Source organism: Acartia tonsa, chromosome 14, assembly GCF_053477335.1.
Source record: "Acartia tonsa isolate MP-2025a chromosome 14, ASM5347733v1, whole genome shotgun sequence".
NCBI classification, from domain to species: Eukaryota; Metazoa; Arthropoda; class Copepoda; order Calanoida; family Acartiidae; genus Acartia; species Acartia tonsa.
The window spans coordinates 41,332,005-41,345,120 of record NC_137273.1 but is presented as its reverse complement, the minus strand read 5'-3'; the positions used below and the strand labels follow the sequence as shown (position 1 = coordinate 41,345,120).

At 43.4% G+C, this 13,116-nt stretch overlaps 2 protein-coding genes across 3 annotated transcripts in view; one reads left to right on the top strand and one right to left on the bottom strand.

Annotated features, from left to right (window-relative positions):
• Positions 1 to 13,116, top strand: part of LOC145305885 (protein FAM221B-like) — a 519,245-nt gene that overhangs the window by 394,116 nt on the left and 112,013 nt on the right. The gene's annotated exons all lie outside the window — the stretch shown is intronic.
• The window catches only part of LOC145306152 (ATP-binding cassette sub-family C member 10), a 107,796-nt gene that overhangs the window by 77,751 nt on the left and 16,929 nt on the right, over positions 1 to 13,116 (bottom strand). The window contains exons 14-15 of the mRNA XM_080148130.1: positions 8,700 to 8,740; positions 7,371 to 7,441 (exon numbers count right to left, since the gene is read on the bottom strand). Of these exons, the coding sequence (XP_080004256.1) occupies positions 7,371 to 7,441; positions 8,700 to 8,740 (112 nt within the window). The remainder of the gene's footprint in view (positions 1 to 7,370; positions 7,442 to 8,699; positions 8,741 to 13,116) is intronic.

The following is a 13,116-nucleotide window of genomic DNA, read 5'->3' as shown; positions in this document are numbered from 1 at the left end:
GGTAAGCGATACCACCATAGCTGCGGTTCGGCCACCACCGAAGTTTCTGCCAACCCCAGCCGAACGGGAGGCCCCCTTGTCTCAAGGGCAGGACCTCCACTTCCCCTGCCATATCAGGGTGAGGTTTCCTACTCCTGACCCTGCCCAGCATGTACAGGTTGATGCCATGATCGATTCTGGCAACCGTGTACCAGGGTCTGCTGTAATTTCTGAACACCTCATGCACGCAATGGGCCTGCAACGCATGTTGATTCCGGACAACACCCAAATCCTGACTGCTAACGAGGAAGGCCAGCCCCTCCAGGTAATAGGAAAATTGAAAGAATTATATATGGCAGTCTCACACACCCTTATACTCCATCTGTACCACGTGACTGTGGTCCGGAATCTCTCACACCCTCTGAACCTAGGAGGGTATTTTCTCAAGGAGTTCGGAACTAGGCTCTGTTTCGACATGCAACCCCCTTGCTTGTGGGTGCGTGGGGAGTTTATCCCACTCCGTGGCGTCCCCATCGACCGGAAGACAGCCGAGAGAGAGTTGAGTTATGAGGGGCCTCTGCCAGGCCCACTGCCAGAGCAGCCGCGTGTGGTCGAGAAAGGCACGCACTGGGTGGACACTGCACTCAACGCCCATAGGGGGACCAACCTGCTAGCCATGGGGTTGCCCCCAGTGCCCAAGGTGCCGCTGGAGAACCTGCCAACAACGTTCCCTGAGATTGCCAGCCCTCCAGAACCAATCTTCTCCGCCGACACCTTTATCAACGGCCAGCCGTGTCCACCTGGCCCCCTCTACCTGGGACCCCCAGCCAGTCAGCCAGCCAAGTCCGAGTCCAGACCCGTCAAGTCGCGGTCTGATGCACCCGGAGCCACACTCAACTCCCAGGAATCAGCCTCTCCCGGCGCCGTGCCCGTCAAGTCGTGGCCGGCCGCCTCCGGAGCCACACATGGCTCTGCTGCCTCAGCCTCTCCTAGTGCCGAGCCCGTCAAGTCGCGGCCGGACGCCCACGGAGCCCGGGCTGGTCCCAGCGCCCCGGCCTCTCCCAGCACTGAGCCCGTCAAATCGTGGCCGGACGCCCTCGGAGCCACACCTGGCTCCGACACGTCAGCCCCTCCCGAGGCCGAGCCCGTCAAGTCGCGGCCGGTGGGTCCCGGAGCCGAAGCTGACCCCGCACCAGCCACGTATAGGCTAAGCGCTGTCACTCCAACTGACGGCCAGCCACCCCAACTCCGCACGGCCAAGCGGGTGGTCTTGCCTGGCCGCGGTGTCATGGCTGTCCCTGTTGAATTAGTAGGACACCGTACCAAGGATGCCATCCAACTAGCTGCCCCAGAACAGAGGTTTGGGGAGGATCTTGTCATCCCAGAAGGCCTGTATGCCCACAGGCCTGGCTCCGCCAGCGTGTTCCGAGTGCTGGTGGTAAATGAAGGGGAGACGCCCCTCCTGCTGGACGCTGGCCTCCCAGTGGCTGGGGAGCTAGTCAAGCCTGACATTTTAGAGGTTTCTGATAAGCCTCCCCCGCGTCTCCACTCGTTCCAAGAGCCTGTTGAGCCCCCAGATATGCAGGAGTTGTGGGAGGCCCTTGAGATGGAAGACAACGAGTTCCTGCGCATGGACCCCTTGCTCAAAAAGGAGGTTTGGACCCTGTTATCAGAATACAGGGACGTCTTCTCCAACTCTACCCCCGGCTGCACGGACGTAGTCGAGCTGCAGCTGCGCCTCAAGCCAGGGACCCAGCCGATCCGCCAGAGATTTAGGGATCTGAACCCGCGGCAGGAGGCTGAGCTGGAGAAACAACTGGACACCTGGCTACAAGAGGGAGTCATAGAGCCGTCAGACTCCGCCTGGAGCAGCCCCCTGGTGCCCATCAAGAAGAAGGACGGGAGTACCCGCTGGGCCGTCGACTACAGAGCCCTCAACAAGTGCCTGGAACTGGATAGCTACCCTCTGCCCAGGATCCAGCAGTTGGTAGAACGAGCTGGAGGACACCGCGTCTACAGTGCCCTAGACGCGGTGGCCGCGTACTACACCATCCGTGTGTCTGAGGACAGCCGGCCCTGCACCGCCTTCACCACCCCCAGGGGCTTGTATCAATGGAAAAGGATGCCCTTTGGCCTTGCTACGGCACCGTCTGTCTACTCCAGATTTATTGCAGGGGTCCTAAATCCACTAGGCACAGCCAACCTCCAGTCATACCTTGACGACGTCCTGACCTTCCACCAGGATACCTGGGCCCACCTGGCTAGGCTCCGGGAGGTCTTGGAAGCCCACCGCAGGGGAGGAATCCGCCTCAAGCCAGCTAAGACCAAGCTGTTCCGAGCCAAGGTGGATTATCTGGGCCACACCCTCAGCCGTGAGGGGATAGCCATGCAAGAGGATTATATTGACCGTATCCTGGACTGGCCGGCCCCCAGCACCCCCAAGGATTTGCTGGCGCTTCTGGGTTTCTTTGGATACTACCGCCTGTTCATCCCAGAGTATGCCGACCTCACCTACAAGATGAATCGGCAGAAGACGGCCAAGACCCTAGCCTGGACGCCTGAGATGGAAGCCCAGCTGCTACAGCTCAAGGACAAGTTCCGTCAAGCCCCCATCCGAGCGCCGCCCAGGTTTGACTTGCCGGCGGTATTCCAGCTCACCACAGACTTCAGCAGCCGCGCCATCTCGGCCATTCTGAGTCAATGCCAGGACGGCAAGGAGAGGCTGATTGCCGCCGTGGGGCGCAAGACAACCGACCCTGAGACTCGCTACCCGTCCTGGAAGGGAGAGATGGCCACCATTATGTATGGAATCCGGAAATTTCACGGCATCTTGTCCTACCGCAGCTTCCAGATCAACACTGATTCCTCAGCCTTGCTACAGATGAAGTCGCTGAACACATCCACAGGGATGGTGGCCCGCTGGCAGGAGGAGCTAGCGGCCCTAGATTTCACTGTCTGCCACCGTCCTGGCACCCAGAACACCAACGCCGACGCCCTCAGCCGCCGGGAGGACGCCAACATGCCGACAGCTACCGCCGAAGAATTAGCAGAGCAGGCTGAGTACATCCACAACCTTTGCCAGCTAGGGGAGTCCGCAGCTAGCCGGCCCCCTGCCGCACGACTGGACCCAGCTAGAGTATTAGAAGCCCAGACACAGGACCCTCTCCTGCTCCGTGTCCGCCAGTGGGTGGCTGATGGCAGAGCCCCAACTAAGGCTGAGCTGCGCGGCAAGGAACGAGACGAGCAGCAGTACGCCAGCCGCTTCCCAGCCCTGGGACTTGACGAGCATGGCTGCCTCACCACCACTGACCAGACCCTGACAGGGGAAAGAACAAGATACCTGCTGCCTTCGGCCCTCCAGCAGGACGCGTTCTTTTTAGCCCATGGGACCCCCATGGCCGGGCACTTTGGAATGGACGCTACTATCGCCCGCGTCGCCATGCACTTCTGGTGGCCCAACCTGTCCCGTGACGTCCGCCTGATGGTTCAGACTTGTCCTGAGTGTGTCCAGAAGGTTACCAAGGAAAGGTTGAAGAAAGGGATACATGTGCCCTCCCGCCAGGGGTATCCGCAGCAAGTCCTGTTTATTGACCTGGTGGGGCCACTGCCAGAGACCCCAGCTGGGAACCGCTATATCCTCACCTGTCAAGACGGGTTCAGCCGGTTTGTCAGCCTCTACGCCATCCCCAACAAGCGCACCCTCACGGTGGCTGAAGCCCTGCTGCACCGCCACCTGGCCACGTCGGATGCCCCCTGAAAATCCACTCCGACAACAGGCCAGGTATTCCAGGAGCTGGCCTCCAAGCTTGAGATTGGCCTGACACATCCACCACCCTACAACCCGCAGTCCAACCGAGTGGAAAGGTTCCATCGGACGCTCAACACAGGCATGCGTCTGTTCTTAGACAGAGACGACAATAACTGGGAGCCACACTTGCCTGCCATTGCCTTCGCCTACAACACCAAGGCCTGCAGATCCACCGGCGTGACCCCGTTCCTGGCCTACTTTGGGAGAGAGGCCAAACTTCCGGTGGACATGGTGCTCCGGCTGCCAGACACAGAATATGCCTCGGTTCCAGCCAACGTCCAAGCTCTCCTGCAACGCTACCATGCAGTGTATGACGCCATCCAGCAGAAAGAGGAGGGAGCCATCCGGAGGAGCGCGGCAGCCTACGAAGGCACGGCCAAGTACGAGGTTGGAGACTTGGTCTGGTACCTGGCCCCCCGCCTGGTGCCAGGGAAGGCAGCCAAGATTACCAAGAGATGGACTGGCCCCTGGAAGGTAGTGTGGCAAGCTACAGACGTCCATTATGTCATCAAACCTGCCTCTCCAACCGCCAGGATCTCGGAAGTCACCGCGCATGTAGGCCGACTGCGCAAATACACTGGAGATGTGACTGCCCACCAGATTCCAACAGACATTCAAGGTGACCTGGACGGCGACGAGGATGCCACCGAGCTGCCGGTCGGAGCTGCGGCGCCCCCAGCTAGTGACCCAGGACAGTTCCCAGTGTACCAGCCGACCGCAGCCGCCCCACAGCCTAGCGGCCAGGATCGTGACCCAGTAGAGGAGAACCTGCAGGATCAACCCAACGAACCACCGCCGCCGCCGCCAGCTCCAGAGCCACCCAGGGATGCCATCTGGAATCCTGATACGGACATGGAGAACCTGCCGGCCAGCAGCGAGCCTGTAGGAGGAGAAGCGGCCACTGCAATGGAAGAGGCAGCCCCAGAGGACGAAGCTGAAGCCATGTGCCCCCTGTTGATGACAGCCATCCCCATCCGGGTAGGAGCTAGGAGGCCAAGCAACCTGGATCAAGCAGGCGCCCCCATGGAATTTTATGCGCCTTCCTCCATCGTCATTCCCCCCTTGGGAACCACCAGAGTTAGCCTAGGCCTCCGTGTCCAGCTACCCGCTGAGGCAGAGTTAGTCCTGCAGACGAGGCAAAATTTCCAGCGACGGGGCTTGGCCGTCGCCAACCCACGCCTGGAAGCCAACCAGGAGTTGACAATGCTGATATCCAACCACAGCCAGACAGAGCAACGAGTGTCCCGCGGAGCCTGTGTAGCCCGAGCTGTCCTCCACCGAGCTGTGCCCCAGGAAGAGCCTGTCCTGCGCAGACATAGGTTGTCGTATCCCCAGGTTCAAGGCCTGGTGGCTCGAGAGCCCCGCAACCCTTGAAGGGGAGGTTGTGGTAATACGACAACCAGACGGACAGGCAGTTTACAGAATTGCTACGCTGTGACTTATCATAACAAACCCTCTGCACTAATCTTATTATATCACCATTTATCTCATGACCGATGTTGACCCCGCTATCCAGCGGTCAAACTGGCCTGCCTAAATGTGGGGAGGGACTCAAACACGCAGCTATCACGCGCCCCTCACGCGATTATACAACCGGGAGGTGCTGCCTCCCCTTTTACCACAGCTGCCCCCACAGCCTGTCTACCGCCGGGAGCTAAGCCCTTGCGTCCCACACCCCCTTCAAACCTAACCATTGTTATAATCTGTTGTATATATATAGTAAACATTCATTGTAAATATTATTCAGTTAAATATATAATTTCTGTATGACTAAATCCTGCTAGTTTGTTTTGGTAGAATAATTCAAGGCTAAGGCTCGTTGAACTCGAACTCGCAACCCTGTGAGCTGAAACGTTCGGCTTACCACACTATGTTTTGATGATAGGAGAATAAAATATTTTAAAAACCCAAACAAAATTGTTTGCAAAATTGTCTGAACAGAGGACATGCATATATTTATTATTTTTAGAACTTGATTATAGAGAAGCATCGCTGATTACATTGTACACTGTTGTCCTAGTAATCTTATGAATAAAATAGTTATATCATGCAAAAATAGCTGTCAAATAGTTAAAAATCAGCATGTTGTAAATTGAAGTACAGACTTTCTAGTAACGATTACAGAGTTGCTACGCTTTCTAAATCATCCAAGCAAAGATTGAAATTGTTAAGAGCTTTCCATTACTGTATTATTAAAGAAAAGATTCGCTTTTAAAATCACAACGGACCAATATTAGCAACTTAATAAAGAGTAGTGTCGCCATCAAAATATATTTATAAATCTACAGAGAGCAGGTATAAAAATTAAATTTGAGAGGGAAGAAGCTGCTAGACATCTGTATGTATGTGAGTGTGTATGTGTGTGAGTGTATATGTGTGTGTGTGTGTGCTGCTAGACATCTAATTTATAAAATTAAATTAGCTTCTCCCATCAAATTGAACACAGAATTAGATATTTTCCTAAAATCCTTCAATTTATTAAAGCATTACCAAAGTAAACGTATTCAATTTTAATTCATATCTTTTTTTTACATCATTCAAAACTAAGGATTAAAAAGAGAGAGATTATTACTAATATTATATGGAAAAAAGTGCTTTATAATGTCTGTTTTTTACAGGGAGGGAGGGGATATTGGACCGTAAATAACAATAGTACCCAAAGTTGTAATTCCTATTAGTTGGCCCTAAAACTTTTGGCTTTAATTCAATTGTGATTGGTTGGTTCCAAACTAGTGCCTAGTATCCAAACTTTTCAACAAAAACGTAATTTTGTCTAGTGAGATTAGAAATAAACATTGATTTATAGTCCATTGTCTTATCCCATATGATCCCTTTTTTTAAAGCTATTTTTAACAATCTTTGATTGTTTAACGTGTCCCTGATTTACAGGGATTTTAAGGGATAAGACAAGCGATAACAATTCAATAAAAGTACCCAAAGTTTTTGAACCAACGAATAAGGTCACATTTTTATAAAACTTTGGATACAATTATAATGAATCACCTATTTCCATTAAAATATAATAAATATATAATAATTTATGGGGGTTTCTCTATATGATAAAATCAATTAAAGCTAAATGACTCAGCTAATGAGCTAAATAGAAAAGGTTAAAAAATATAGAATTTTTGACGCAATAGATTAAGTAAGGTTAGAGGGGGGGCTAGAATTAGGAGAAATTCTACTGTAAAAATACGACGAAACGCCCCTTAAAAGGAGTTGTCATGAAAGGGACTATACCCAATTACTTGTACAGTTTAAAGTTAACAACACAGCAAACTAGCGACTGTGCCCCAAGAGGCCTTAACTTAAAAACTTTATAAATAGGTTAACAATAAAGATTAATATCTAATGGGATGTAATTTCTTAATAGGCTGACCTAATCAATCCAATTGTTAAGGAGTTATTTTAGTAAATACAAACATACATACACAGACATACTACATGATCTAATATATTCTATTTGAGGACAAGCGAGAACCCCATCGGCCCAGTGGTTAGCGAGATCTTTCGGTACAGACAAACATGCTACTTTTACTTTTATATAAGGATTGAACACTTATTATTAATTGATTAAAAATACCTTTAGAATTCCGATGGCAAAGAATTGATTTCCAAAACAGTTGTACAATATTCTCCACAGTCTAATTTGACCTAAAAAGACATAGTATATGAATGCAGCTTATACCGTCCAACAAGGAAATAAAAAAATCGCGAAACTATACGTGATTTTCATCTGTAGTTGAGGGTCAACACTTATTAGATTTAACGACCTTTTAGATATACTTCGCTTGTTGCTTATACCTGAGATGAATGTGTAATTTAATAAAATTTTATGCAGTTTGACTTAAGCAACGCACTTGACACATTTTTCATATACATAAACATTGAAAAAAGACCTAATTGGACAAATGACCTATTATCTTATTTATGCCTAACCCATGCGTGGAGAACTAATCCTGCGGGGCTACACAATAATACCTAACCTAAACAAAGGTTAACCACTAACACAGTGAATGTAGGTTTGTTGTCCATCCATTTTATCTTATGTCTTAAACTCGTAGACCTTCTTATTATTATCATCTATTGGCCAAATTATTCATAGATGTAATTTTTGGTATTTAGTTTCCAGTTTAGTAAATGAATGGTATTTATAAAGATTTTACAAGGAGGTAGGAACATTGAACGGTAAATTATACTAGAACCCAAAGTTTTCAAAAACATTCTCCTATTCATTAGCTTAAAATCTTGATTAGTTCAATTCTAACTTTTCAACCAATAGTTTTTATTACAAAAGCGATAATTTTTTGTCATCGTTGAGGGTGTAAATCAATATATCGCTCATTGTCTTATCCATTAAGATCCCTGAGAGTTTTTATAGTTCTAAATAATATTAATATTTTTTAATATTAAACTTTAGATTAGAGGTGTGCTCTATCTATCCCTCTGGTAAAATAAAGGGGATGCATGAACCCCTCCTGGCGTCAACCTTCCTACATCCCCCTTGACAAGGGTCTAAAATCACATAACATAGCCAAGTGGAGTTTTTAAGTCAAACCCCTAATTTACCAATAAAAGAACACTTGTTTGACTTTTGAGTATGTTGATTATCTAGGGAGATGCCACCTCCCCAAACAATAAAATAATACACCTATTATTGTATGCATTACCCCCCTTGATTTTGATTTAAAGGAGTGTCAAATTTTCAGGTGCGCTTCGCGCAACTATCGGAAATACCCTGAGCACACATCAGCTTTAGATCATATACCTAAACTTAGAGTTACGGGAAAAGGATGAAAATAAACAGTAAGATTTCAAGATTTGAATAAATGTAACAATTTTAACAATAAACTTATCAGACCCTAAATCAGATATTATATGGTAGACCCCAAACATGAAAATAAAAAATAACCTGAATTTATTTTCTCTTCTTCTTCCCATTTGGATTTAAACCTAAATATATTTATAAATCAAAACTTAGATCAGGTCCACTTCAAGGTAAAATGTTCCTAGAATCTATTATTTTCAAAAAATCTATAAACTTTAAAGGCTGTGCCAGCTGCCAAACAGCTAAACGTACATTAGATAACTGCGAGAAAACTGTACACTATTGAGTAATGCTTATTCTAGATTATTTATAGGCCGTTTGTAAGCTAGATTGATGTGCGATTATATTACAAAACATTAAGTCGTTTAGCCGTTAGCGGCCTTCCAAGTTGATAGATTTTTAAAAGATAATCGTTCCCAGAACTTTTTACCTTGAACTGAGTCTAATCCTATGTAATAATTTAGTAGCTAACTCTAATTTACCAAAACAGTTTAGTAATAGTTAGCCATCGCATCGTATTATAGTCAGCTTTTCGCGGATATTAAAATGAAAACTATATGATAAAATCAGTTTTATTTTATTATTCCTTAGAAAATTGTCTGTAATGCGATGCAATACACAATTTTTTAATATGACTAAGAACTGGTAATAATCCTGCGCAGCGGATATTAATCGGTTTTGTAGTTCATACTGAAACTAAAAACTAGCAAAAATTTTAGAAAATAAATTACATTGATAAATAGTGCAAAAAAATTTTCTCTAAAATATAAAATTATCAAGAATGTATAAGAGAAAGAAAGTTTCAAGAAGATTTTAATCCTACGAATAAGATAACAAGGTTAAAAAACTTTGGGTACCAGTGTAATTTACAGTTCAATGTCACCTCCCACCCTGAAAATCACGCAAGATTGAATTTATTTTCCAGAAGAAATTGAAAATTTTCTGATTAATGTTGAAATCTGAATGCAATCTTGCAAGGTGTCCATAAAAAAGCACGGAAATCACCATCCAAAAAAAGCGAAGAAATATAATGTTGAACATTATGAATATAAATAAAAAGAAAGGTGTAAAGTAAATGCTCTTTTTTCAAAGAATAAGTACCAAGAACTTTGAATGACAACCAAAAACTTACAATTTTCATCTTTTAGGAACTGCCTTAAAATAAGAAACTAAAAGAAATACAACCCCAAACACTTAAATCTGAGAAAAAAATGAACTAAAACCATCACAGGACCTATGTAAAGCCTACCAAAAATGGAAAACCTAATCGGTTTAGTAGTTATTGAAATCTTCAGACATTAAAATCCTTACTACTTTATACCTATAATAGGATAGGTTTGGCATTAGTTGCAATGTAGTTAAACCTATGGCATATTACAAGGTGTTCAATCAATCACGCAAATGAAATAGATTAATAGAGCCGACAAAATCATAATAGACAGAAAACAATTGAACTCTTATATAATGAAAAATCTATAATACAAAGTAGAACGATGTTTGTTTGTCTCTCTGTCTGTTTGTCTGTCTGTATGTTTGTAGCAAAGGATCTCGCTAACCGCCGAACCGATCGGGTTCTCATTTACAGGGTAGCTTCTCATAGGTCCCGGGAAGGTTTATAACTATTTTCTTGGAGGGAGGAACACCCCTAACCTCCCATAAAATACAAAATACCCCCCCCCCCCAAAAAAAAATGTAAATTTTATTTAAAGTCTAAAACACGAAAAATTAGTTTGATAAAACCTCTTAGGGCAAAGCCCCTAGAAGCTAGGGGCGAAGCATAAAGACGGGGGAGGGGTATATTGGCCTATAATTATACTATAATCTCATAATCACTTATCTCATTTATTGGATTAAAACCTTATATCACTTTTATTAAAGTTTGATTAGTTGGTACAAACTAGCACTTTATTAACATTTGCACCATTAATTAAATATGACAAATAGAACTTCATTTTCGAAATTATAACTATAAAAGGAATTTTTTTCTCCTCCCATCCCATTCCCCCACAAGAAATTTATGCTAACCAATAGCAGAATAAGTTTATGAAGTTTTTTGGATGTGAATCTTTAATTACAGTTTTTTGTCCCATCCCTTTGATGAGAATATACCCTTTTGCTTTTGATTTGAGAGGTCAAATTCAGTGAGAAAGGGGACAATTACACTAGTCACCAAAATCTTATAATAACGTTTTCTTATTTGTTTGCTTAACAATTTTGGGAAATTTTACTGAATTTTGATTGGTTGGTTAATATCAATCTACGGAAGAAATAATTTTGTGTGTCATCATTGGGGATGTAAATAAATTTATCGGCTATTGGCTTTTCCCTTTAGATCCCTGGGTAAAGTTACAATGTTGATATTTGCACAGTTAATATTTTGCAGGTGTGACGAAACACTAGTTGCATAACTGGTGGAACCAATATTTTGCAAACTAAGCTAAGAAGGATTTCACTGATCAAAAGAACTTTTCTTAACCACACAACATAGGCTTGCCATGGAAAATTCAATAATATGAGTAAATGACAGGGGCTCAAAATTTATTTCTCAAAACTTCATTGGGATCTTTTTAGTGATTTGAAACACAAGAAGTACAGGGAACGATAAATTATTATTTCATTTGTACAGATTCGGATAAGAAAGGTGTCTAGATAAATTTATTTTCATTTATCTAGCTCTTTTAATATTGATGTGAAAAAAACACTTAAAATAACGTAAATACTAATTTTGACTTTGTTCTTTATAATTACTTAAAACAAGGAGGGATGGAAGAGTAAATTACAATATAAATCTTATTCGTTGGATCAAAACCTTTAGATGAATTTTAAATGGTTGTTTTCTAACTAGAAGTGTCCAAATTTTTCAATCAATAATCTTAATCTTTCGAAAGAATAATTTTGTTAATAACCATTGGGGTTGTTTAACAATTTATCATCCATTGTCTTATCACTTAAGATCCTTGACTAAACACTTTACAATTAAAAAAAATATTGAAAATAAAATTTATATTTTTTGGCAAGCCTATTGAATGAAAGATAAAATCCCATTCACAGCAAAATCTCTTTACCAAATTTACCAGGAAAATAGGGATTGTCAAATATTGCACAAACTTTAACATGATTTTTATGTGACCAGGGTAGATTTAAAACTATTTTGGAGCGGAGTGTACATTCACCCTCCCAGGAGAAAATGCCCCTAAAAAAACACACCCCCCCCCCGCTTAGAAAAATAAAAAAAAGAGAATCAACTCATCCCCCCCCCCCTCCCTTTTTAATAACCAAACCAGGACCAAATGTGGCATTAACTATATATTTTTAGAAGACTGCTCGGGAAGTATCGGTTTCGAGTCCCCAGATAGCCTAAAAGCTAATACGTCCTTCTTACGCTTTTCAAGCATTAGAATTTTGGAATAAATGAAGTTGAATCTTAGCCCATAGTTTTTTTAAATTAAATAATTAACATTTGTACTTGTCCTTTCCTCCATGGTACATTGTACTTCCTTTGAACCACTAAATTGAATGTCTATTATATTATTCAAGATATAAGGGCCACCATCAGGGATCTAAAGGGATAAGACAATAGCCGATAAATTGATGTATATCCTCGATGTTGATAAACAAAATTACCCCTTCTGTAGATTTCAATAAGTGGTTGAAACGTATGGACACTCAACCAATCAAAATTTATTAAAAGTCCCCAAAGTTGTTATACCAACGAATTAGAAACGTTATTTAAACTTTGTGGTCTAGTGTAATAAACAGCCCATTGTCCTCTCCCTCCCTGGCCGCCACCATAGTCTGTGCTGTGCGCTCCAATATTCATTAACAAGGACATTAGATTTAAGAAATAAATGGATAAAACTTTAAAAATGTAGAATTAATAATTACAAAAATAATTAAAATATGTCTTTATGGTCCGAATTAAAATATTAATTTTTACGGATTTCTTGAAATTCGCCGATTTTCTTTGGAGAATTATCAAAGCTTGTAGCAACATAAACGATCCTATGATTATATAATCTAGGAAGGAGGGGGGCATTTGGGTTGTTTATTACACTAGTCCCCGAAGTTTTATAATAACGTTTCTTATTCGCTGGATAAAAACATTGGGGTCTTTTATAGAATTTTAATTGTATCATAAGGTTAAGTGTACAAAAGTATCCGCAACTAATTGTAATCTACAAAAAGAGTAATTTTGTGTATCATCATTCTGGATGTACATCACTTTATCGGTCATTGTCTTATCCCTTTAAATGCCTGATGATTCTACTCTGTAAGACCTGGATGTAACGCAGATTTTGTGACTTGCTAAAAATGCTAAAATTATCTGTCCATGTTTTCAATATAATTTTTGTACACAAAAGGGTTCAAACGACCATAACAAATTTTTCCCATTCATTCATCAAATATAAAATCCTCTAATCTTACTATGCAAAAAGAAGAAAAAAATACTTCATAGCCTTCAGGGACTTATGGAAATGTCCAGTGTTGCGGAGCCGGAGCC